Source organism: Pithys albifrons, chromosome 3 (genome assembly GCF_047495875.1).
Source record: "Pithys albifrons albifrons isolate INPA30051 chromosome 3, PitAlb_v1, whole genome shotgun sequence".
NCBI lineage: Eukaryota > Metazoa > Chordata > Aves > Passeriformes > Thamnophilidae > Pithys > Pithys albifrons.
Genome location: NC_092460.1, coordinates 39,902,338 through 39,927,430, shown reverse-complemented (window position 1 = coordinate 39,927,430; position 25,093 = coordinate 39,902,338). Strand labels below are relative to the sequence as shown.

The window sequence follows — 25,093 nt, the reverse complement described above, 5'->3', positions numbered from 1 at the left end:
AAATGTCGCCGACAGCATGCCGTGGAAACCTGGATGTTGCAAAATTCATCTCGTGTGAATGAGTTGGGCCTCGTTATCTGGAATGGTGTGTCCGGTTCTGGGCTCAGTGCAAGACAGGGAGCTGCAGGAGAGGGTCTAGTGGAGGCCACAAACATGATGAGAGGTCTGGAGCATCTCTCTGATGAGGAGAGACTGGGCCTGTTGAGTCTGGAGAAGAGAAGACTGAGACGGAATCTCATTAATGCATATAAACATCTCAAAGGCAGGTGCCAGGAGGATGGTGCCAGGCTCTTTTTGGTGGTGCCATGACAGGGTGGGGAGCAACGGCCATACACTAAAACACAAAAAGTTCCACCTCAACATGAGGAACTCTGTGGAGACATTCCAAACCCACCTGGACATGTTCTTGTGTCACCTGCTCCAGGTGACTCTGCCTTGCCAGGGGAGTTGGACTGGATGATCTCCAGAGGTCCCTTCCAACCCAAACAATTCTGGGATTCTGTCCAGAGGGTTGGCAGGTAGACATTCCTTATGTGCTCTGGCTGTAGTTATTTAGCAGTGCCTCTGGTTCTCCATCAGCTGAAGGGTGCACTGTCTGCAAAGACACTGCTAGCACGAAGACTTGCTTAACTGCATTGTGATGCTCCAAAATAGAACATCCTTCATCCTCCTCGTGGTTGTTGGCTCACCATCTTGTTGCTTGCACAGCAGCATTCTCCTACAGCGTGTTTCCCTAATACCTCCTATTTTTATTTCAAGGTTCACTCCAGCTTCCAATATCCTGCTTCTGCAGATGCTTTCACCTGAGAGTTTCGCTATATTAAATGAGTGTAAGCTGCAACATGTTGCCAGCATTTTGGAGACAGTGTAATTGGTCTAACTGTGCACCTGGTTTAGCCACCAGCTGCAAGGCATGCTGGCTACAGTGTCATTGTGGCTAAAATGGCATTTAATTTGGTAACAGCATTCAGCTGACAAAACATAACTGATCTTAGAGGGGATAGGACCTCTTCAATATTAAAGTGCAAATATAAAAATCACTTACTGCTCTAGAAGTTCCTATTTCTGAGCAAGTTTGTGTTTAGTTACTGAGCTCTGGTCCTAATGTCTGCTTTTTCATGTGAAAGGAATATGAACTGTGGAAATGCTTTCATTCACTTCCTTTGAGGAGGGACCAACACAGGTCTCTAGGGCTGTGAGTTTTTTTCTTCTTTTTTACAACCACATATATCTATATATCTTACGCTTCTTTATATGAAAAATTACAGCAGTCATAATGTGATTTTCAGACATAAACAATGACTTAGTCTCTCAGCAAAACTGTTTAAATGCAGTTCATGTTTGTACTTCACTGCTGTTCTTGTCACAAAAAGAAATTAATTTAACTGCCTTTGAGGGGTAATTTTTTTTTCCAGTATAGAAATACTTAATTTCTTTTGTCCAGATACACTATGAATCAATCTCCACTGGTGCCTGGGGAAGATACATTAGCACCTCTCACACAGTGTTCTTATTCCCTGCCTTCTTTGGGGATCTTACTAGAAAAATATTGGGATTTGCTTGACAAACCCTCGGCTTCTGTTACTACTAATTTTCTGGGAAAACAGGTTATCCACATTAGATACTGCAGGGAGAAATCCTGACTCAATTATAATTAAGACTGTGATAGGATATACCACATACTCTGTTAACTTGATTCTTGCATTCTGAATATGCAGTTGGAAGGGATATTGTACTAGTTTAAGTTTGTATAAATCAAAGAGATGTTAATCACTTTCAAAAAGCATTTTGGTGCAGATGTTTATGGATTTTGGAGGCAGGATAGTGCCAGAACTAAATATTTAACTAAACAGTGAGAAATTGAGGCTTATCTGAAATGTAAGAAATCGAAGTAAACCAGGATATGAGCATTTTTTTCTAAGGGCATAAGCTGACCTTTAAATGTTCCTAAACATACAAAGACCTGACATCAGGAAATAAAGGCTGTACCTGTGACAGGGAGAAGTTAACCTTTGATCCAATTAGTTAAACAGCATAGAAGTACTGTCAATCACAACAGCAGCCTTGAAGTTTCCTATCTCAACTCGAATTTTAACAGGAACATACAGAGTTTAACAAAGAAACCACCTTGGGAGGTTCAAATGAACAATCTGCCTGCTTGACAGCAGAAGTTGAAAGAGTAGAAAATTCTTCCCTTTTAAAATGTTTAACAAGATGACTTCTGATTTTAGAATGGCAGTGTCTATGGCTGCCTTCTGCTGGTACAGGTAGCCAAGATGAAGCTGATGTGGAAATGGGATGACCAAGACTGCACATATGACCTTACACAGACATGTGCTGAACTGATACCAGGGGACACTGATGATCCCAATGACAGGTATTGCATAAAATCATGCCAGCCTGGGACAAGCAGGCATTTAGGACATCTGAACTTTCATGGGTTTTGTTGAGGGTGATAACCCTTCTTGTCACTTAATTTGAAGTAGGGCTTCCTTTGGTTCTCTGGTAGGGACCTGCTTCAGTTCTTCTAGGGGAAAAGATGTGTAGGTAGATTGCTGTCTGGACTACAGATTGAAAGACAGTTGAATAATTGTGTCCTGTCTTACTGCTATAGTGGGCTGGACTCCCCCCAGTTTCTGTAGTTCAACCCTTCAGCTTACCTTGAGATATGGGTGACCAACACCACTGTGGAACCTGCAGTAGCAGGCACTTCAGGGCTGGGGAAAACACTGATAAACCTTAGGCTGTGCTAAAACCCACGTTTTCCTCACTGCCTCTGCTATGGAGAGCTGCTTATATTTAATATTCACTTAGAAAGGAGAGTTATAGGGAAAAAAAATGAAAATACTGAATATATATTCAGTAAATATTGAACTACTTACATTTGAGAGGAAAACCTAAGTAAGAAGAAAAGCAGAAAGTTTTTTTTTTATTTTAACTGGAGAAGTGCATGAGTTTATTAAGACTAAAAGCAACTCTTTTTCTTTTAAATCCAGCTAAAATTATGGATATAAATAGGCTGTAATAAGCTATAGTAGATACAGTGTAAATGGGATTTAAAGGCAGAATGTTACAGAGACAGAAAGCTGGAAATATGAAGATAACTAATTCTTCAAATATATTAAATGCAAGAAGGCTACACGTTGCTTTCTTTGGTGTATTGATTCTTATCTTGCATTGATTGAGCTGAATGCAAACACTTTAACACAGAAACAGTATTTTACAGTTGAAGGCATATCCTCAAATAGACAGGTTTTGCACAAATGCATGTAAACTGGACTTAAAACCAGAGAGTCCTAAAAAGGAACAGACACCCTGGTGTGTGTTTTGACTTTATCTACAGTGGCTAAATATGTCAGTGTTCTCCCTAAGTGTGCAAAATGGTGCATGCAATACCACATGAGCAATTGGAGTAAGAGCAGCAGGAAAGTGCCACTTCATTGCATGTGCCTTAGTCAGGGTAATTCTGTACAGTGCATGTACCAACACATAATACAAATCTTTGTCAAAAGTCACTGATCTACTTTGAGTGGGAGGCAGAGTGAAAAAAGGGTCATTTCAGATGGCTTAGCGTGACACTTGTTCAGAAGAGAGGTGACCTTTGTGGAACAGACTCTTCAGCATGATACCTCTTAAGGTGAGGGAAATCATCACAGTGGCTTCTGAAAACTTTGCTCCCCTCCAGTGGATTTTCTAACGCTGTCAAGGTCTCTGAGCACGCTGAGACCAAGTTGAATTTGGGTACAATGAAGTATTTGCCTATCAAAACCTCAGTAGCCTTGCATGATCAAATACATAAATTGTTCTAAATGGAAATTGCACTATGGAGATCAACACCATAAAGATATCATGAGTGTTGTGCTTTGCACTTAGCACCTTTCTTCTCAGGAACTCAAAGCTCTTAGTCTGCTAATACTAGTGAATTTAGCCTCACACCATGCAGTGAGGTAGGTGAGTTTACCCCCATTTCATAGATGGGAAAACTGAGGCAGAACTCTGAAGTGACTTGCATAAGGTCCCACAACTTGTCTGTGGCAAAACCAGGAATATATCTTCAGAAGTCCAGATCCCAGACCTCTGTCCAATTTAAGTCCCTCCCTACTACCACAAAGCAAGCAACACATGCAACCTTTATTCCTCCTCCTGCTGCCATAGTCCTGCTGCCACAGAGGAAGTGAGTGATTTTTCCTGATTGAATTCCCACTTTCTTTGGCAAAAAGCACCTGGTTCTGTCAAAGTGCTGTATCATGCTCTTTACAGAGGCATTTCTTCTGAGGCCCAATATAAAAAAACATGGCATCCCCATGGCAGGGAGACTGTACAGGTCCAAGCAGAGTCCTATTTCTTGCAGAACACCTGCTGCTTGGCATTCTTCACACGTTGCTCCTCCTTCAGGTTCTTCTGCCGCACATGTTTGCTGGAGATGTTTTCCACGTGTTCCGAGGGGAACCAGCCTCTCTCCCGGTCTGAAAGTTTTACTCCTTCCATCCATCCTGTGGTGTGGGGAGAAGCACAATGTGAGGGAAGGGAAGTTCTAGCCAGGTGGGGGTTGGTCTCTTCTCCCAGGCAATCAGCAATAGGACAAGGGGGCACGGGCTCAAGCTCTGCCAGGGGAAATTTAAGTTGGAGATCAGAAAAAAATTCTTTCCAGAGTGAGTAATCAGGCATTGGAATGGCCTGCCCAGAGGGGGTGGATTCACTATCCCTGGAGGTTTTTAAACTGAGATTGGATGTGGCACTGAGTGCCATGATCTAGTAAACAGACTGGAATTGGACCAAGGGTTGGACTTGATGATCTCAAGAGGTCTTTTCCAACCCAATCTATTCTATTCCATTCCATTCCATTCTATTCCATTCCATTGTATGAGGCAAAAGAATCACAGACTTTTTCACTCTTCCCCAAAAGCCCCCTCCAAAAAGGCCCTAAGAGCAAGGGAAGAGACCCCCTTTCAGCTTCCAAATAAAGCATCCTAATGAAGATAAGGAGTCTCTTTGTCCTCTCAATCCAACAATTTAAGAGAGCCATTGTTCACTCTGCTCACCATCGTTGCTGTACTGCATAACCATGATGATATCTGCCTTCTCCAAAGCCAGCTCATCATTTTCCCGAGCCTTGTAAGTCTTTATGCATTGAACCTGCGGTGCATCTAAAGGGGAGGAAAGATCATACTGGTATAAGAGAAAGCAACAGTAAAACCACATGCATCAGCTACAGAGGAGGTGGGGAATAAGGAACTGCCCAAACATCAAAGAGCAGAGAACAGGAAGGCACAATACAGGCCTTCACTTAATATGAGTTAAAATAGACAAAATAACTAGCACAACCTGGCACTGAGGGAAAACCCCATGAGTATCTTCTTTATTTCCAAAAAGTATTCTGCATTGGAAACATTCTGGGATGTTCCACCTCACAGTGACTGTGATTCCTCCAAGCCAGCCCACCCCAACGGCTGCAGCAGCAGAGCAGTCTTACCAGGGCATTCCAGGAGATCCGGTTCTCCCCGTGGAGGAGCCAAAGCAGAGATCCACCTCAGCTTCTCACTGCTGGAAAACATCACAGGATTCAATGTGAGGGACAGCAGCCTGGTGACTGACATTGGAGGGGGTGTTTGCTCACAGGAGGGGTTTCAAGGGGTACTGTGGGGAAACAGGGAAAGGCAAGTGTAGAAAGGGGGTGGGAAAAGGTAAAAATTCCCACCTTTAGTATGACATACTGCAGAAGTATTGTATAAGCAGCAACAATGAGAGAGGAGGAAGGTGGTTCATAAGAGAATAGTCATAGCAAGAGGATGTTTTTCAAGACCTCTGCTCAGCACCTGTATTTGGTATGTCAGCATTTGGGGAGCTGAAGGACAATCCTCAGGCTCCCAGGAGGTGTCTGGCTACGGTAGTGGGATATATAGAGGGTAACCTTGAGCTCTTACTGTGTCTCTGTGCGAAACAAAAACTCCACTCTCTTTCCCTGGTAATTCTGAAGCAGAAAGAGACGGAAAAGGTTTTTGTTTGCTCCATGGAGTTTCATCTCACACTTCTCCCCACGCACATCTGAGAAAGCAGCGTGGTCAAACACAACAAAACGTCCACCCCTGCAGGGAAAGAAGAGGAACAAAACAAGCTGTTACGAGGGTTACAAAGTCAGTCCATGTTTGTTTTCTGATGTCAAGAAAACAAAATGTTTTTAATGAGTCTGCATCTGCCTCAGACACCTTAGCTGTTATTCCTGCTAGAAGTCTCAGAAGGCCAGAGAAGAGAGAGGGGGGATTTAAAGAAAAGGATGAAAACACTCTGCTCTGTCCTCACAGAATTTTATTTGGTAGCTTACAGCTTAAAAGCAAAACCACCACCCTAAAACCCCAACAACAACCAACCAACAACTCTCTTGACAAACCAGTGATTTGCACATTCACTAGTCTTCAAAAATGTCCTTTAGGAAGAAATTATTTACAAAGTAAAACTAGAATAAATGGTTATTATTAAAGTGTTTCACATTATAGAGATGGAAAGGCAAAATAGAAGTGTTACACAAGCTATCTTTTTATATTATCATATGTTGTAACTAAGAGTTGGGACTATCAATTTCCACATACTTCATGATACTCACATCAGGTTGGGATAGGAGAGTGACTTGACAAAGGCTGCCACTTGCTGGCAGGCAGAGAGAAAGGACTGCCACCAAAGCACAGACCCCAAAAGAGACAGGTATTAGAAGGGGCAGCAAGAATTGTGTTGAAGCACTCACTCCTTCGGCCGAGACAGGAGCAGGCAGTCATTAAAAAGGTGTAGGTAGATGGGCCGGGTGGTGACTTTCCACTTTGGACCAGGGCTGTGGAAGTCCAGTGCTGTCAACTCACCACACTTCACAAGTCGCCTTGACTGTGAGATGAGTGGGAATATCTGCAGGACAAAAATGAATGTTTACATCAAGCATATACAAGCAAATGAGTAACCATGAGCTTTGGATTTGCATTTTTGCCTTTCTCTTGAGGAAGTGTTTCAACCCTCCAGCTAGAGAGGTGACAGCCATGGCAGGCACCTTTATATGAAGTTTGACATGAATGTTGGGCAAGGCAGGCACTGATGAAGAGATGGTTCAACAGTTCTGTGCATATCGTAGAGGAAAACAAAGAGTAAGTGCAAGTGGCTTTGTGAGGAAAGGCAGAAAATACATTAGGCTGGAGCAAGGCCCAGGGAATGGATGAGCTCACCTTGCACTCAAATTCAATCTTCTGGCTGAGGTAAATCAGCTCTTCAGTGCTCTTCATTCGCTGGACATTTTCATTGCAATCCTTGATGAGCTGCAGAAGAAAAGAGATAACCAGTGAGGTGGGAGCAGAACTGCCTGTAGGGATCAGTACTACTTCCAGAGCTTAGGAGTCAGCATAAGTGACAATTCCTTAGGCATCCTCCTGCAAAAGAAGTATAGAACAGAATCATAGAATATCCTGAGTTGGAAGGGACCCAGAAGGATCACTGAGTCCAACTCCTGGCCCTGCACAGGACAGCCTCAAGAATCACACAATGTGTCTGAGAGCATTGTCCAAACACTTCCTGAACTCTGGCAGGCTGGGGGCCATGACCACTTCCCTGGGTTCCAGTGCCTGACCACCCTCTGGGTAAAGGAACTTTTCTAATATCCAACCTAAACCTCTGAACTCAGCTTCAGACCATTCCCTCGGGTCCTGTCACTGGTACATCACAGAGCAGAGATCAGTGCCTGCCCCTCCAATGCCCCTCCTGAGGAAGCAGATGCTGTGAGGGCTCCTCAGTCTTCTCCAGCTGAACAAACAAAGTGACCTCAGCCACTCCTTGTATGGCTTCCCCTCCAGGCCCTTCATCATCTTTGTGGCCCTTCTTTGGACACTCTGACACCTTTAGATTGTTCTTGTATTGTGTCACCCAAAAAAGGACCCAAGGTGATGCATCACTGCAGAGTGAGTATTTTTCCAGGTGAGCATACTAGTCCTCTCCATGCATACAGTGATCATCCTTCTTTCTTAAGGAAGGTATTCTTAACATGAAATCTCTGTGGCAAGCATTGCTTTAACTTTGGAATACTGGAGGAGGAATACTAGACGCATCTCCCTAGGGTGACAAAGGTTGAACTGCTGGTCATTTGGAAGGCGCTCTTATACAATGCTCCACTGTAACCATAGGAGGCTGGTTAGATAAACATCAGCTCCAATTTTCCACAACCCAGAGCTGGTAACTCATGGATACAACAACTGTTGCCAGTACCAGCATGGACAGGCCACAATGAAACAGAGGTACTTCAGCCTGGAAGCTGCCTATGCAGTCACCTGGAGGGATTCAGGGCAGCTGCATAACAGTATCCTAGAGAGAATGCTGGCTGGTACACAGCTGGAGTCTAAGGATTCTGGTGTATGACATCTTGCCCACCCAGCTCAGAGTGCAGTGCTGTGGGAGCTGTGCAGTTCCCAGGAGCAGTCCCAAGAGCTCTAAGGAGGCATGCATCATATTACACTGGACTTTAGGTTTGTGCTGCAGAATAGAGAGGTTGTATAGGAGGAAGTGACACTCCATAGAAGGTTAAATCATTACTAGACAGAACAGCCCACCTTAGGATACTGTGCAAATTTAAAATAACAAGGTGTCTTAGAAGACTTTAAATCTTGTCTCTGTAATAAACAGGATAGAAGAAGGGACACAATAGAGAAATGCCCTGTTTTGTTTTTAAAGCAAAATTTTCTTGCAAGGTCTAGGGTGAGAGTTGATCATTAGAGACAAAGGTAAGGAACACAAATGGCTGATTAGGAGACTGGAAAAAGTGAGTCCTGAAAAATGTGGTTTGGTATCACTGGTGCCAATTCAGTCACATCCCAGCTGACTCCTGCTTTAGTATTCTCTGCTTGCAGCTACCACTACACAGGAATACACTAATTTGTTACATGTGAGGATCAACGGCAAATGCCCTCAGCAAGGGCGAGGATCAGTTAAAAGGATTGGGCCACATCTCTGTGATGCATCATGGCTGTGGAGGGTCACAGAATATCCTCAGTTGCAAGGGAATGAGGATCACTGAGTCCAACTCCTTACTCTACAAGTCAAAGATATATCTCCAAGTTAAAGCATATATTTAAGAATGTTGTCGAAACAGCTTTTGAACACAGTCAGGCTTGGGACCATGACCACCTCCCTGGGGAGCTTGTTCCAATGCTTATCACATTCTCTGTGAAGAACCTTTTCCTAATATCCAATCTGAATTTCCCCTTACACAGCCTTAAGCCATTTCTTTGCATCCAGAAAGAGATAAGCACATTCCCCTCCTCTTCCCATTGTGAAGGGGTTGTAAACAGCAGTGAGGTCACACTCAGCCTCTTCTGAGCTGAACATATCTAGTGTCCTGTCACTCCTTGGAAGTCTCACCCTCTTTAGTTCTTTCACCACCTTTGCTGCCCTCCCTTGGACACATTCAAGTATTTTTAAAAAATTTTAAAGTTGTTGACTTGTATTGTTGGTACCATGAACGAAAGCCCCCAGAGCCTTTTCTGCAGCACTGCGTGATGGGTTGGAGCCTTACCTTTTCAAGTGCATCATAGGCCTGTGTTGCTTGCACTTCTTCCTCAGACCCAGGCTGAGTTCTTTTCAGGATATTCTGTGTGAGAAAAAATGCTTTCCATAATGCAAACAGGGAAAGCTAGACCTAAGATTTAGTGAGGGGTAGGAGAAATAAGGCAACACTAAGATGCCAGCATCAAGGAAAACTACAGCAGAAACAGGTGATGACATGTGGAGAGAACAAGGCCAAAAATTTGAGATGCAGAATGCCACCAATAAGTTGCATTGAACAGGACATTCCTGCAAATCTAAATTATATTAACTATCCCATAGATGTTACATGGCATAGGAAGCAACCAATAACTCAAGCACAAATGGTTTTATGCACAGAATTGTCCTTTTCTCCTGTTAATACAGAATTGTCTTTTTCTCCTGTTAAAAAGAAACTCAGATAAACAAAAAGAAGAATTTCATAGAAAGAACTCCAAATTATTTTATTAGGGACTTGCTGGTTCCCTGTCTGGAAGGCTCCTATTAGGCAATGTCGCAGGCAAAGAAAAGAGACAGGCTGCCTTCCAGAGGGCAGCTGAGAAGCCCTTGCTTTGTTTTTAGCAGGAAGCCAAAAAAGTTCAACACAATGTAAATCAGCATGTCCTAAGAAGACTCCATACATTATTTACAATATACAAACTGCATTGCTTCATGCAGGCATATCCAACTATCCACATACCAAACTTATGGTGCTGGCCTAGTGCACAACAGGCACTTGTACCATGACACATGGGCTTGGTTGTGCAATTCACAAAACATGCAACAGAGTGGCCTTAAACCATCTTGCCAAACTCAGCACAGGTACAACATGAAGGGCTGTGTGCAGTGTGCTTCCAGTGCTTGGAGCCACGTTGTATTTATGTGACTTTCAGACTTACACAGGATCAGCTTGGAAACACAGAATCATTTAAGGCTGGAAAAGACCTTCAGGACTGACCCCAGCCTTTGACCTTGTCAAATAGACCAGAGCACTGAGTGCCACATCCAGTCATTCCTAGAACACCTTCAGGGATGCTGACTGCACCACCTCCCTTGGCAGCCCATTCCAATGCCCGACCACCCCTTCTGTGAAGAAATTCTTCCTGATGTCCAGTAGAAAGTTCCCCTGGCACAACTTGAGGCCAGTTCCTCTTGTCCCGTTGCTTGTTACCAGGGAGAAGAGCTCAACCCCCACCTGGCTCCAACCTCCATTCAGGTAGCTGTAGAGAGTGATAAGGTCACCCCTGAGCCTCCTTTTCCCCAGGCTAAACATCCCCAGCTGCTCCTAGATACAGCTTGAGGGCAAAATGAGGGAAACCTGAGGAAAAGCAGAGAATCAACAGTTACCTGTAGGAGGAGCTTGAGTCGAGTGATGCGCTGGAAAGGGAGGATGAGGAAGGATTTAAGTGAGAGGCGCTGGCATACTGGATCACTTTCCAGTCTCTCCAGGACTTGCTGGAACCCTGCATTTCCATTTCTGTGGGAGTGGTGAAGAGAACAGACATCCAGGCATCACAGTAAATAAATAATCTCCCTAGTAACAGATTTCAGTGAATGTTGGGAGTGCTCCCAATAGTCAGGGTTTGTCCCTGGGGCAAGAGATGCCAAGAATCAGCACCACTCTGCTGATGAAGAGCAAGTGTGGGTTTCTAACAGCTACAGGATGGCAGAATAGCTCTTATGATATCCTTCCTCTTTCTATCACAGCCCTCTGGAATAAAAGGCAGAAGCGACATCTACATTTCAATTCCTTCTATAAGTAATGCACCTTTTATGGAGACAGTTGTGGTTTGTATTCTTTACTTATACTGAGTGGTTCAGTTCCAGGGGCTGTGTTCAGGGTCTGGAAACAGCTGCTTCCCATTCCTTGCTACTCTTGAGGGAAGCTGCCTTCCTCCCTTAACATCTTCCTTACCTTCCTAGACATAGCCACTGCTTTCCAGTTGTCCATGCTGGGCAAGAGCAAATAAATGGCTAAAGATATGTGAGTGGCACCAGCCTCCAGAACAGCCAAGCCTTGAAAAGTTAGGAAAAAAGGTTGTAGGCCCAGTAGACATAGCCCTAGACACTATCCTGGAGGTCTGTTCTGTTCCTGGAGGAACTGAGCCTTCCCTGAAGGGAATCAGGTTGACACTAGATCTCTCCCAGTCAGCAGCACCCAGAGACAGTGCCTGAATAGGCTGCTGAGAACACTGTCTTCTTCTGGAATCACTGTAGCTTCACTGGAATTAGGTGGTTATGAAGGGAAGCAGTGCAGAAGGGGCAAGGAAACCTTGCTCAGAACCAGGCCCATGCCTGATTAATGATTGGCTGTGCCACTCACTGGGCACACAAGAGGAGGGCAGGCGTTGTTCCACTCCATCACCCAAAGCAAGAGAGCCTGATGGTGTTCTCTGGCTCCAGTATTTTCAATCCCTTTTAAAGACCCCTGGATAGCTGGCTTAAGCTTACTGACAGCAGCCATGGTGTTTTGGTTAAAGAACCACAAAAGGATTGAGGTCAGAAGTTTCTCACTTGAAATGATCACATTATGATTCTTAGTAATGTGGAAACCACAGACTGAAAACCATTATCTCTGACAGTCATTTTTGCTCTCTTCAGCAGAGGGCAGAGAGAGAACAGCCTGCAACTCAGTCAGACAGTAATCATTCTTGGGCTTTCCAATGCTATGGGAGAAATGCTGTGCACCAGCTGTGTCCTGCTACCCCAAATGCCACTGAACAAGGAAGGTCCCTTCCTGTTCATGTGGGGGTGTAGTGACAGCACTGGACAACAGCCTGTACCTGCAACATTCCCCACTTTTTAAAAGAGTGAATACTCAAGGAAGGGGCAAGAAGGGTGAAACAAATGAGAAAACTTACAGTAACCGCTGGAAGGTTTGTTCCTGGTATGTCTGGTTTGTCACGTACGGAAGGTACACTCTGCGGAAGTCGGGGGCATGTTTCAGAGCCACGTCACACACATGGAAGGTAAACATGTCCTCCTCAAATTTCTCCTCCAAGTCAAAGAGGAAACTGCAGCACATGGATGTGGTGCCACAAAAGGAAAGGGAAACATCAGTATCAGTTAGTAAAGCAGGAACAGCCTCAGTCCTCCAAACTCCTGGCAGCCCATACATAAGCACAAGAGAGCTTTTTACTTCTAGAGAGCATAATGTCTGCATCACTATCACTATTCAGGGCTTGGTATCAGCAAGGAAAAATCAGAGGCAAAAGCCCTCTATTCTTGAGAGGTCGTTCTTTTAAACACATGCCCAGGAACCCACTGAAAATTCAGACCTCACGAGAATAATCCCACTGGTAGAATGGCAAAAGGTAGCAGCAAACCTTACTAACTTAGTGATATGCCAAGCCAAGCCTTGCTGGAGGAAAAGCAGTCCTACAACTTACAGGATTCCTTGCATGTGGGGTCACGTCCACATTTCATGACTTATGCTCAATTGATTTGTATTAGTTTCTGTGAAGTGATGGCTGAAACTTAGGAGGTTTTTCCTTTTTTGTTTTTTTTTTTTTTTGGTCAGGGTTCAAGTAGCTGCCTCTTTGGTCTTGGATTTGCAGGAGCTGGTTTGGGATGGGGTCTAGTTAGTCAAGTTTAATTTAGTTGAAGCAAATGGCACTTGGGTACCATTTTGAACATTCCACTCTCCTGCCATGAGTTCTGTGCACAACTGAGCCATAAAATCTGGGACTTAACATCAGGATTTACATCACTCAAAAAGGCAAATGTCAGTGAATACACAGGAGAGGAGTGATAAATATTACTGATGGGAAGTATCACATGCCTGTTAGTCCTGGAAGCAAAGGGCCACATCTCACCTGGCACTGACATCGCGCACGTCAGAAAGGCGGGAGAAAAGCCACTGGCGCTCCTGGTTGGTGAGCATGGCCTGGAGCTCCGCTGATCGCTGGAAGTGATCCACTGCCACATTTAAACTGCGCAGGTAGGAAGCCTCAGATATTATCAACTCAAACTTGGCCTTGAGAGATAAAATAAGGGAGCACAGCATCAGTAGACTGCGCAAGTCTGTGAGGAATCTTATGGAGAGGAGATGGGGGAAAAGCAAGAAAACTTCCCAGACATGAGGCCAAGCAGAGAGGCTTTAGAAATAAAAGGCAGGTGTGCCATTACATATAGTCTTTCTTTAGAAAACAGACTTTTGGTGTGACTTAAAAATAGCTACCTTACTCTTATTTTACCTTTTATCCCCCTCAACACCACTTTCACAAGGTTCCCTATCTTACACACTCCCATAAAGTCCAGCATCTGCACCACCCTTGTTTTTCTCTGCCATTATCTCCCATGCTGTCGTTTTCACCTCCTTCCCTGTGTCCTCCCATCCACTTCTCAGTTCCTCTCATTTTCCTTACCCAGTTTCTCTATACTGTTCTGCTGAACCCACACATCTTCCTGTTCCCTCTCTGCCCTGCAGCTCACACAGGTCAACTTTATAAGCTCATGCTCTACCACAGAAAATACAATTTCCTAATTTTTATTAGCATCTCTCATAAGCTTACGTGTAGGAGATACTTTTATGTGCTCTTTTGCATTGAACATGCTCAAAAATCTATTCTTGCTTCCATTTCCCCACGTCTGTTTTCATGAAGTTGCTGACACAGTCCAGAGTCTGTCCTTTGGTGCTGCTTTCCTCTACAATTCAGCACTTCACTGCTCACACACACTAGTAGCACAACCCCATACTGCTTGTAGAGGTGACCTCTGTTTTCAACTATCTGCATTTCCACATCACAGGTTTTGTTGTCTGCTTTATCTTCCCTTTCAGAGACTCTTGACTACAGACCACCCATTTACCTTGTTACATCTGTCCCTTACCTCTTGCAGCCTTTGCTCCTCACGAGACATACTGAGCAGCATTCCGCTGCCCCGGACCTTGGGGATGTCCTGCCAGAGGGATGCATTGGATGAGACTGACAGGCGTTGCAAGTACGAGTCCTGGGGAGACAGCACTTTCCTCCGTAACCTCGGGGAGCTTGGGAAACTTGACTCTGTATCCTCTGGATAATCCACTCTCTTCTGGCTTTGAATGGCCTTGTTCAGAACCACATCACTGTACTCCTGATACAGCAATCTTGCTGTGAAGAAAGACCCACATTTATCATTTCTGTAGCAGCTACTCACCCTGTGCTTCAACCTGGAGGAAACTCTGCTCCTGTCTCATACTGGGGCAGCCAAATCCCACCTGCTGTAAGTAAAGCTCACCAGCTGCCCCACTGTACTGCAGGACTTGGGTTCAATGCCTCCAGCTGTTTTCCCTGCTCTCTAATGTTCCATCCTTGCTACCATATGGCAGGAGTCCCTCTCATTTGCACTCACTGCAAAGAGTGAGAGATGATGGAGGAGAGGTGTCTGCCACAGCACTGGAGGCAGAAGGTACTTACAGGAGTTGATCAGTTTGGAGTGCCGGTGTTTGAAGGTCTCTGCTGTGTCTGCAGGTTTCTTCTCTCTGGCAGGGAATAAGGATTTCAAAACAAAGAGTGAATGAAGAGCACAGCACCAGAGGTGACTTATCCAAACCTTAGAAAGTGGTCTGTCACAACAAGGACCTCTCTCTTTCCAATAAGCTCAAGCTCCACATGCTTTACTTAACAAAGCACAAAGTTTGGCTTGATGGAATCACTGGCATAAAGGCACAGAAATACTTCTGCTGCAGTGGGGTTCTCCTCTAGAAGGCAGACTGAAACACAGGCCTAAGGCATTTAATTACAGTTTTATACTCTCATTATCATCTTTGGTAACTCAGAAACAATGGACAGTGTCAGGTGTCCATGGTGCACAGAGATGGGAGTGAATTCTAAGGGGCCTTGGAGAGACTTACCGCAATAAAACTGTTTCTGAGCTGACTGGTGGCTCCCTGTGTGCCTTCTGAGCTTCTTCCTCTGAAGGAACAGAAGAAACTTCTGCATGTAAGACAATTAGAAAGTAAACACATTATGTCCATCTTTAGAGTGAAGCTACAATCCCAATGATATACAGATACCACTTATCTGTACCCCACCTAAGTCCATCTTGAGCTGGAGTACAGGTGCCCTCATGACATTTATTTCTGGGTCCGAAACATTCTAGTTTTAATACTCCTTGACATTACTTGCACTTTACATCTGTGAGACACATTTAGAAAAAGGCTGACACTTTACCCAGTGACAGTAACTCTAAAAGCTTCTCTCTCCAGCTGTCCAAGCAAAGACACTGCCTGTGGGCCGTTTGGTGTAGTCTTTACCTTTTCAGCTACTTGGGCCAGGTATCAGGAAACCAATGCACCCAAAGTCAAGTCTGAAGGTCTCAAGACTTTCTTTTCTAGATGTCAAGCCCCCCAAACTCTCAGTGACTCTGGGGCAAAAATGCTGAACATCTAACAAAGTCACTTCTGTGGAGAGTCTTAAAAGGGACGTGGTCTGACAATGAATGTTGCAATCCAGTTCTCACATTTATATGTGGGCATTCACAAACTGCTACTTGAGTCATCTCCTGCTTATGTCAAATGGAGTAAGTATGGCTTTTTCTTATGGTTTGTGAGGGATTTAATCAAATAAGATGTGGATAAATTCTAAACATAAATTCATTGGAAGCAGAAGAAGAAAGCAAGCCCAAAGAGTATGGTATGGGTTGGGGGAAAGACAGTACTGTGGCCTTGAATTTAGAATTCAGAACCAAGAATTTACAGGTCAAACACAAGAACAAATGTTGATTCAAGTTCTGCCAAACTTTTTACACCCCTCCACACCCCTCCTCTTCCTCTGTGCCAAAAATCCAGCATGTTGCAGAGAAAAAAAAACTAAGCAACTATGTTTAAAGCTTATGTAAGATAAAAAAATAAAGAACAGACATGCATCCTGACAGTAAGTATTGTTTGAATGAGCTGCATATCAGAAGATGCATGTTTTCCACTTGTGACATCAATGACTGTATTCCATGCAAGCTGGGACCTTGGATTTCACAAATTTGCACTTTTATCTGTAATCTCAAATCCTGTGTTCACAGGAAAACCATTTTTTTTGGAAGGTCAAATTGGAACCTAGAAGTGACAGTTGCAAAATAAAGGGAGGAAGCAAATAAACAAGTGATAACAGATATGGGCTACTGAGGGTGTGTGCAGGACTCTTCCTTACTGCTTGGAGACAGCCTGCTACAGGGAGGAGGTACAGGAGAGCTGGATCTTGGTACAGGGATCTTGGGGCAGGACAGAAGGGGCTGTACAGAGGGAGGAGTATCACCAGAAAGGCACAAGAGCAACACTAAGCAATCAGCTCTCATTCCTCTCCATCACATTGCCTATTTAATTTAATCCTAAGTTTTTGGGAACTGCAGTAAGTTGGGGCGATGGTGGGGAAGGGAAATGGAAGACAGGACTCACTCTGCAAGATGTCTGGTGGTACTGACATTCTCTTCAGGCCCTGGCGGTGCCAGTCCTTGCCTTTTACTCGGAGTTTAATTGCATTTTCTTCATTAGCTGTTGGCTCCTGGGCAACCACCCCCATCTTTTTTTTGTCTGGCCAACTTGATGATTTTTCCAAGGGTGCATGTTTAGCCATTTCTTCCTTTGGCTGACGTTCTCTGCCTTCCAGCCTTTGCTTGATCCTCTTCTCACCTGTTTTCTCTGTGACTATCAGGGGAGCCTGGATGTTCCTTGTGTCCACACCAAAGATGCCTGTAGGCTGCTCCCATGGCAGCTCCTCCTGGCAGGTTGTTCTGGTGGTTGGTGGTGATGGAGGGCTGAGCTGCAGGAAGTGGATTGGGTTGGTGAATGCAAGCATTGGAAGTAGCTGTGCAGAGTCTCTGCTCTGGGAGTCTCTGGATGTTATCAAGCCTTTCAATGAGGGCCAAGAAGGATGGTCAGGTGAGGATTTTGCACTCTCTATGTCCACATGCTGGTCTGCTGTCTCAGGGCTGGTATCAGAGCAGACAACAAGCATTTCATTTCCAACAGCAGAAAAGTTTTTGGCCAACAAACTGACCCCTGAGTCATCAGAAGTCTCTGTATCGTGGGTACCCGAGTCACCAAGATCCCACTCCCCAGCTACCAGAACAGGGTCATCTTTCTCTGCTAGACTTTCTCCATCGGCAGCAGAGGCCACGGAGTTGGGATGGGCCCCAGAGGCAGCAGTCTGGAGAGGATGGCTTATGGCAGGGTGAATGGCTCCTAAGGTATCATGGTCCATACCACAGTCGAGGGGTGGCCTGGAGTATAGTCCAGGAGCCAGTGGCTGGGAACGTTCAGGGGCTGGAGGTGGAACAAGGTGATTTGCATTAAGTGCAGGGGCCTGAGCTTGACTGGGCCTTGGGATGTGGGAAGGAGGCTGAGGGAGCTGTTTGGCATCAGGCTCAGAGACCAGAGGTAGGCTTGAGTGGGACACAGGGGACAGAGGTTGTTCTTGCTCATCCACAGCAAGGACTGTATCTTCTTCAGAGGGCCAAGTTAGGGTGCTCAGGACACTGGAAATTCTGAATCCAAGCTCTTTTTGGTTTAAACTGCAGTCAGGCTGATCAAACAAAGGCATTTGTTGTGCTTTATGATCCACATTTTCTCCCATTTCTTTTCCTTGGATAATGGCACTTTTTTCAGGGGAGTTCTGCTGAATTGTCTCTGCGTGGTTCAGGGGAGTGGAAGCCCTTCCTGGTCCTTGGGATGGTTCCAGAGGCCCTGAAATGCTAAGCACAGACCTCCTATCTCCAGGAAGGCTTCCTTCTAGAGGAGGAGAGCTCGTGTATACCACAGAGAAAGAAGATGGGCCACTAAGGTCTTCATGAAAGCCTTCCTCATAAGTAAGGAGTTCATGAGAAGCCTTGGCCTCCCCTGGATCTGCACTTAGAACAGCAGTTTGCCCTGGTGTTGGGTCCCATGCTCGAGTAGGAGCAGCTTGGTTGGGTGGCTTCTCTGCAGAGTCTAGCAGCTCATTCAGGCCTGAGCCAGGACAGTCCTTGGGGGTCACAGAGGCTGTTTGGGCACCCTCCTCCTGTGGGTGAGATGCTGAAGCCACTGAGGTGAGCTGTGAGGGTACAACTGGAATGAAGTCCCGAAGTTCAGCTTTCCCTGTAGCAGGATGAGGATCTATGGGATCAGGTGGCTCCAAGTTATTAGAACCAGAGGAAGGGTGTGCTGCAACAGAAGCCCTTGGGTTGTCTGCACCAGAAGGTGCTGCCTCTCTTTTATCAATCCCCTGCACGGCTTTTCCATGCCCATCACTGTGCTCATTCTCTGTGCCCAGTCTTGTCTTGTCATCCCATTGAGTTTCTCCAATATCCTGACCACCAATGGAAAAGCGTCCAGAGTCTTCTGGGTCTCCTGACTGGTCAGAGACATGGCATGTGTGTGGAGCTTCACCCCCTGAGTTCAGGTTATTTGAAGACAGAGGGCTGACAGCAGGTGCCTGACATCCAGACCCTGCTTCTGTGACATGAACTTTTGGCAGCACATTCCCACCAGGATGCTGATCCACAGAGACAGCTTCCCCAGGAGGAAATGCTGATCCCCTTTGCTCAGCCAAGAAAACATTCTCCAAACCACACATATCCACTTTATGCCTGGGAATAGAAGATATCTCTGACCCAAAAGGTGATGATAGAGCCTCTAGTCTGAGCTCTTGCTCCAGTTTGAGCTCTTCCCTCTGCAGTTGGTCCTGCTCATTTTGTTGCTTGTTTTTCTGATCTTTGGGCTCTGAAGATTTTCCTTCTTCCGGCAGACTGTGCTCTTTGCACTTTTTCTTCTCCTCTTCCTGCTGCAGTTCAGACACTGCCTCCTCCTCTGCTGGTTCCTTTTGCTGTGAAGGATTCACTTCCTTACTCCCCTTAGCAGTACTCTTTACTTGGAAGGCACTCTCTGCTGAAGGGGCAGGTCTTCCCTCTGTTTTTCTGTGATCACCTTCTAGATGAAGGGATTTTGAAGTAGATGAGTTTTCCTCAGGAATTGTTCCCTGGTCTTTGACCATGCTGGTATTCCTTGCTTCACCAGCTGAGATGTTTCCTTCTGCTTGTAGTGAACTTGTTTGGCTGTCACATGTTAAGGTGGAAGACAGCTGATGGGAAGAGAAAGACTCTATATTCTCTTCCAAACTCTGGGATAGTCTAAAGCTTTCCTTAACATCTTCAGAAGTGTAAGGTTTAGCTGTGTCTTCTACTGCTTCCTCTGACACAGGCTGTCCATCAGGTGCTGGTGCCACCTTTTTACTGCTTTGCTTCTGCTCTGCAGCAGCATCAACCTCCTGCAAAGAGTCCTTGGAGATGTTATCCAGAAACGGTTCAGCCTTATAATGCACCTCTGAAACAGTTTTACACACCAAAAAGCACTTAGGTGTCTCTCTCTGAGAGGAAATGCCATCATCCAAAGAAGATTTTGGTTGCTGAGCCTGAGGGTCAGAGCCATGAAAAGCCAGTTCTGCCTGGCATTGAGAAAGCTCAGTGCTGAGGTTCACAGCCTGCAGGATGGGGCTGCCAGGGGCTGGCTCATCCTGAATTGTGCTGTGAGAGGAAGAGTCCTGGTTGCTTTCCCAGTCAACCAGCTCTAATTGCTTAAGTTTTGGGGAATAATCCAATCCACCCTCCTGTAAAAGCATTTCTCCTTCCAATTCTGAGAGTCTGTTTTGTGGTTCTGCATCTCCCTGCTCTTGTTCCAGTCCTGCTGGCACGTTTTGCAGAGGGTTAGAGGGTCTTCCCAGCATCTCTACTGCTTTCCCTGGAGCAGAAAGGCAATCCTCAGGAGTGCTGAGCTCTGCTCCCTTTGTAGAGTTCAATGGGCTGGTGCTCATTTCAGCTGGTGAGCGAGTTACATGATGCTCTCCTCCAGATGCTGTGGAATCCCAAGTTTCCCCAGTGGTCCTGCTTGCTCCTGGGGGAGTGGTGTCTCCCTCACTGGTTTCTTCAGACTCCATCAGTGACACATCCTGCTAAACAAAAATGCATTTTCTGTTACTACTACAGAATGATACAATGGATCTGATTCACTGGTTCTAATATAGCTGAGAAAAAGACCAAACCCCAACCCACATACCTAGAGGGTGGTAAGAGTTGAGAAACAAATAGGAAGACTGAGACAGGGCAAGCACCTGATGTAAGCTTGCAGTATGAGTAACCCCAAAATAAAACAATGTTTTGGTTATAAAACCATAAAAATACTTCTGGGTTTCTTTTTAGTTTTGCATGCAAACCCAAGAAGTGACTTTGGTAAAAGAGCAGAGATGTTGATCTCTCTGCAATGGCTGCAGTGCAATTTATGAAAAGTGAGTTATCTCAGACCCAAAAGGGGATACCAGAAGGCATTCAGAGAATAAGAAAATTATCAAAAATCTCCATTAAGTTTGGTGGGGTCTCTTCTAGCTGAGTCTTAAAGATCTCTCCGATTTCAATAGGTAAAGGTGTATTCTCTTGGAGCTTATAGTTCTTTACAGTTCTCTGTGTGTCTGTGCAACACAGGACCTTACTGCAAATAATCACAGAAATTGATTACCCAGACCCAGGAATGTAACAATTTGATTAATAGGTAACTAGGACATGACACAAGGCATGAGGTATTTGAAGGCTGTAAACCACATGGGTTGAGAGGAGTAGCTCTGGTGTGTGTGGACATATCTACAGACTGTAAAGAGAAACTACATCATTATTTAAGCAGGAGGGGGGGAAAGCCCTCTCAGGATTGTTGGAGAGTTTCCCAAAGGATACAGTGGAATTTCCCATCCAGTATTGCATTTGAAGTTCAGACATGACAAAGCACTAGGGAATGTACATTTGGGATATGTCTGTGAAAAGGACAGAAGAATCTGATTCATCACTTTTATCTTTCTGGCTTCTACCTATCCCATGACCCACAATCCCTACTTAAAAACCACATGAAAAACAGACAAACGTTCATGGTTCCCCTTCCTTTTCTGCTAACTTTGGGACATATCCTCTAGTGTTCCAGCCTGTCTTCTCTATTCCCTATCTCCTGCTTATCAGAAATTACCTATAAATTGCTGCTTTGGGCTGCTTCCTATACATTTGGTACCCTTGCAGTCATACCAGAGCTTGTGATTTAGCCCTGAAGGATCTGCTGCAGTGTGCAGCCACAGCCCAACTTCCCCCCAAATAAGCTTCAGTGTGATCACAGAATCATAGAATCAGTTGGGTTGGAAGAGACCTCTGAGATCATCAAGTCCAACCCTTAATCCAACCCCACTTTGATTACTAGATCATGGCAATCAGTGCCATGTCCAGTCTCACCTTAAAAACCTCCAGGGTTGGAGAATCCACCACCTCCCTGGGCAGGCCATTCCAGTGCCTGACCACTCTCTCTGGAAAGAACTTCTTCCTGATATCCAACCTAAAGCTCCCCTGGCAGAGCTTAAGCCCATGCCCCGTTGTCCTACTGTTTTTTGCCTGAGAGAAGAGACCAATCCCCACCTGGCTACAACATCCTTTCAGGTAGTTGTAGAGAGTGATGAGGTCTCCCCTGAGCCTCCTCTTCTCCAGGCTCAAAACTCCCAGCTCCCTCAGCCTCTCCTCATAGGACTTGTGCTCCAGTCCCTTCACCAGCCCTGTTGCTTTTCTCTGGACCCGCTCCAGCACCTCAATATCTTTCCTAAACTGAGGGCCCCAGAACTGAACACAACACTCAAGGTGTGGCCTCACCAGTACTGAGTACAGGGGAAGGGTCACTTTCCTCGTCCTGCTGGCCACATTGTTCTCCTCCTTCATCCTATCTTACAGATGGTGAAGTTTCCAGACACAAACCCATAGTCCTCCATCTTTTGGTCAGAGAAACCCTTCTACATTTCTTCAGGTAAAAGTGTGGCAGCAGTTTAGTGGCCAAAAAAGCCCCAAGGCCTGGCTCTGAACCATTCACAAAGCTCATGCAAAAAAAGGTTCCTGTTCTTGCCCAAAACAGACAACTAAATCTCTGCACTCTTTCATTCTCTGGCATTCCTAATTTCCCTACAGTTTTCAGACTAACACTTTTGTCCAAAGTTTCAACTGCTGTTGGAGGGGAGGGATGTGGGACAATTTTAACTTGGGAGGCTCTCAAAGAAAGGAAATTCTCTGCATGGAAAGAGAAATCTTTGAGATCAACAACAATTTCCTTGTGCTAGAGTGGCTCTGTAGTCACAACTAACAACTTCTGATCCCACACAGAAAGTAAAAGCAGTAAGGGCATAATTACCTGTGAACTAATTGTCCCAGTTAGCTCCATGGCCAGGGCACGCCTGGCCGGAAAGCTGGTTTGGCTTCTGTTTTCTCTTACGTCAAGGAAACAAAACATCTGGTCTGAGAGCAATGAGCACGTGCTCTGGAGTTAGAACTGAAGCATTAGATATACCTTAATCACCGGGATTGTCATCACAGAAACATAAAATGGCTTGGGCTGGAAGGGACCTTAAAGATCACTTAATTTCAACCCCCTGCCATGGGCAGGGACACCTCCCACTAGCCCAGTTTCCTCAGAGCCCCATCCAACCTGGCCTTGGACACTTCCAGGGATGGGGAAGTCACACCTTCTCTGGGCAACCTGTGCCAGGGCCTCATCACCCTCACAGGGGAGAATTTCTTCTTAACATCTAATCTAAATCTCTCCTCTTTTAGTTTAAAACCATTCCCCCTTGTCCTGTTACTACTGGCCATGTAAAAAGTCACTGTGCCTTGTTTTTATAAGCTCCCTCAAGTACTGGAAGAGGCTCTAAGGTCTCACCCAGAGCCGCCTTTTCTCCAGACTCAACAAGTCCACCACTTTTTTTTTTTTTAAAAAAAAAAGGAAAAAATTGAGTTAACTCATCAATTAACTTTGTTCCTGTGTATTTCTTCTCATGCAATCGTTAATTTTTGTTTATATTAAAAATAGAGTCTTTCTTTCAAAATCAGGCCAAACCTGGGAAGTTTTAGCAATTTGGATTTTCCCCTTCCAAGTGGTGAGTAGTTGTAAATTGTTATAATTTCAACAAACAGTATGTTTCAAAGACACATGTCCATTCAGGAAGTCCCCACAGGGCTTCCATCATGTCTCACTGCTGCCAGCTGGTACTAAACTACTTGAGTTCTGCTAAACCATCTTTTCAAACCCATGGGAAGCTATAGAATAGTCAGGAAGGAGCTCCAGCACCAACACAAGAAGATTGAGCAGAGCACAGAAAGCAGCAGGGTCATAAACTTGTTAACAACCATCTTGTCCAAGGCAGAATTAACTTTACATGTCCTCAGCAGGTACATCTAAATGTACCCCCTCCTTTAACAGAGGTTTCACAGTCACATCAGATCACTCCTGTTCTGTGCTCTCAGCTCTCCTGGATACCTCACCTGTCTCCCCTGCTACATTACTGGAAAAGTACTACTTGTCACACCTAATACAGACAGGTTTCAAAAATGGGCTCCCCAGCAGCAGAGACACTGTTAGGGAGACAGGCGGTCTTGGACACAAGCTGATGGCTAAAGAAGGCTTACTACTACTAAAGACAGGATGGCTCATAAAGCTCTGAATAGTAAGACCCTCAAACTCAAGCCCACACTCTGTGAGGGGACAAGGAAGTTTTGCTCACTGCGCTGATTTACACAACACTGAATTTCCTCTTATTAAGCTCAAAAATCCAGTTTCCACTTCCATAGCTCTGTTGCAAGGGATTTGGACAGGTGAAAGGACAAGTTTAAAGCTGCATTTGGAGCAGTTCCATGATGATAATGGGAGACAGGGTAGAGGGAGGTGCACAGCACATCAACACTGAAAGCTGCCAAGTGAGATTTGTCTCATCATATTATTGCCAGGTGTTTTGCTCTCCTCAAGGAGAGCAAGAGAGAAGCTCTGGGAAGTGAAGCAGGAGAAGGAGCAGGAAAACTTTCTGCAGAGACAGTGGGGGAGGACTTATGCATCTCATCAGGGAAACAGTTAATCTCCTGCTGGAAGGCTGGGTGCACCGTAGTGAAAGACACAGATGGCTGTAGTAAGGGCTCCATGGAGCTGGAAGAGGGAATAATGAAATAAGACTGACAGCACCTGCAGTCTGCGTACAAGAGCCCAGTCATTACCGGAAGAGAAGACTGTGGAGCACTGCCATATTATGATCCCACTGCAGGCCAGTTCCATCAGGGGAGGGTCCAGGAGACCCTCAGGAACTCAGTGACCCAAAGCAAACCTTCGATCAGCATTTTCAGTAGGGCCAATGTATGGCAGACAAGCACACAGGAGCCTATCTAGCAACTGCCAGCTTCTACCAGGGTATACAAACTCTCACAGATACTTCACTGTTTCTGCTTTTGGTGCTTGCTGATCTTTCACATCTCTCTGGATCAGATGTTGAGCTTGCCATCACCCTCTTGTACACTCTGTTTGTCAAATGAGGTGATCCGATGGCACCCATTGAGATAAAGCCTCCCAGGAAGGCCTGGAAACCCAGGACTTCAGCTCACAGGCACATAACTTGTAGGTGAGACGGTGCACAAACCCACTGCGAGCTGGGACAGTGGTAGGGAGGAGCTGGCCACATGCCAGCATGAAAACAAAGGGACAGTGCTTGGTCCTACTGCAGTCAGAAGCACAACATTTGAGAGGGAAAGGGTGCAGAGAGTGGCCAGATAAGCA

The 25,093-nt window shown here is 45.3% G+C and overlaps 1 protein-coding gene across 6 annotated transcripts in view; it reads right to left on the bottom strand.

The window, feature by feature from the left end:
* Positions 1–44: 44 nt before the first annotated feature.
* The window catches only part of ARHGEF5 (Rho guanine nucleotide exchange factor 5), a 40,847-nt gene continuing 15,798 nt past the window's right edge, over positions 45–25,093 (bottom strand). For 2 of the 6 annotated variants that reach the window (XM_071551460.1, XM_071551462.1), the window contains exons 2-15: positions 16,916–20,441; positions 15,380–15,461; positions 14,943–15,007; positions 14,377–14,636; positions 13,362–13,522; positions 12,408–12,560; positions 10,894–11,023; positions 9,539–9,613; positions 7,206–7,295; positions 6,740–6,894; positions 5,925–6,086; positions 5,474–5,544; positions 5,043–5,147; positions 45–4,493 (exon numbers count right to left, since the gene is read on the bottom strand). In XM_071551460.1, coding sequence (XP_071407561.1) covers positions 4,339–4,493; positions 5,043–5,147; positions 5,474–5,544; positions 5,925–6,086; positions 6,740–6,894; positions 7,206–7,295; positions 9,539–9,613; positions 10,894–11,023; positions 12,408–12,560; positions 13,362–13,522; positions 14,377–14,636; positions 14,943–15,007; positions 15,380–15,461; positions 16,916–20,426 — 5,175 coding nt within the window. In that variant the 5' untranslated portion in view covers positions 20,427–20,441 and the 3' untranslated portion in view covers positions 45–4,338. Of the gene's footprint in view, positions 4,494–5,042; positions 5,148–5,473; positions 5,545–5,924; positions 6,087–6,739; positions 6,895–7,205; positions 7,296–9,538; positions 9,614–10,893; positions 11,024–12,407; positions 12,561–13,361; positions 13,523–14,376; positions 14,637–14,942; positions 15,008–15,379; positions 15,462–16,915; positions 20,442–22,690; positions 23,681–25,093 lie in introns of those variants that run through there. The other 4 variants (XR_011697410.1, XM_071551457.1, XM_071551459.1 and 1 more) reach the window with 4 other exon arrangements.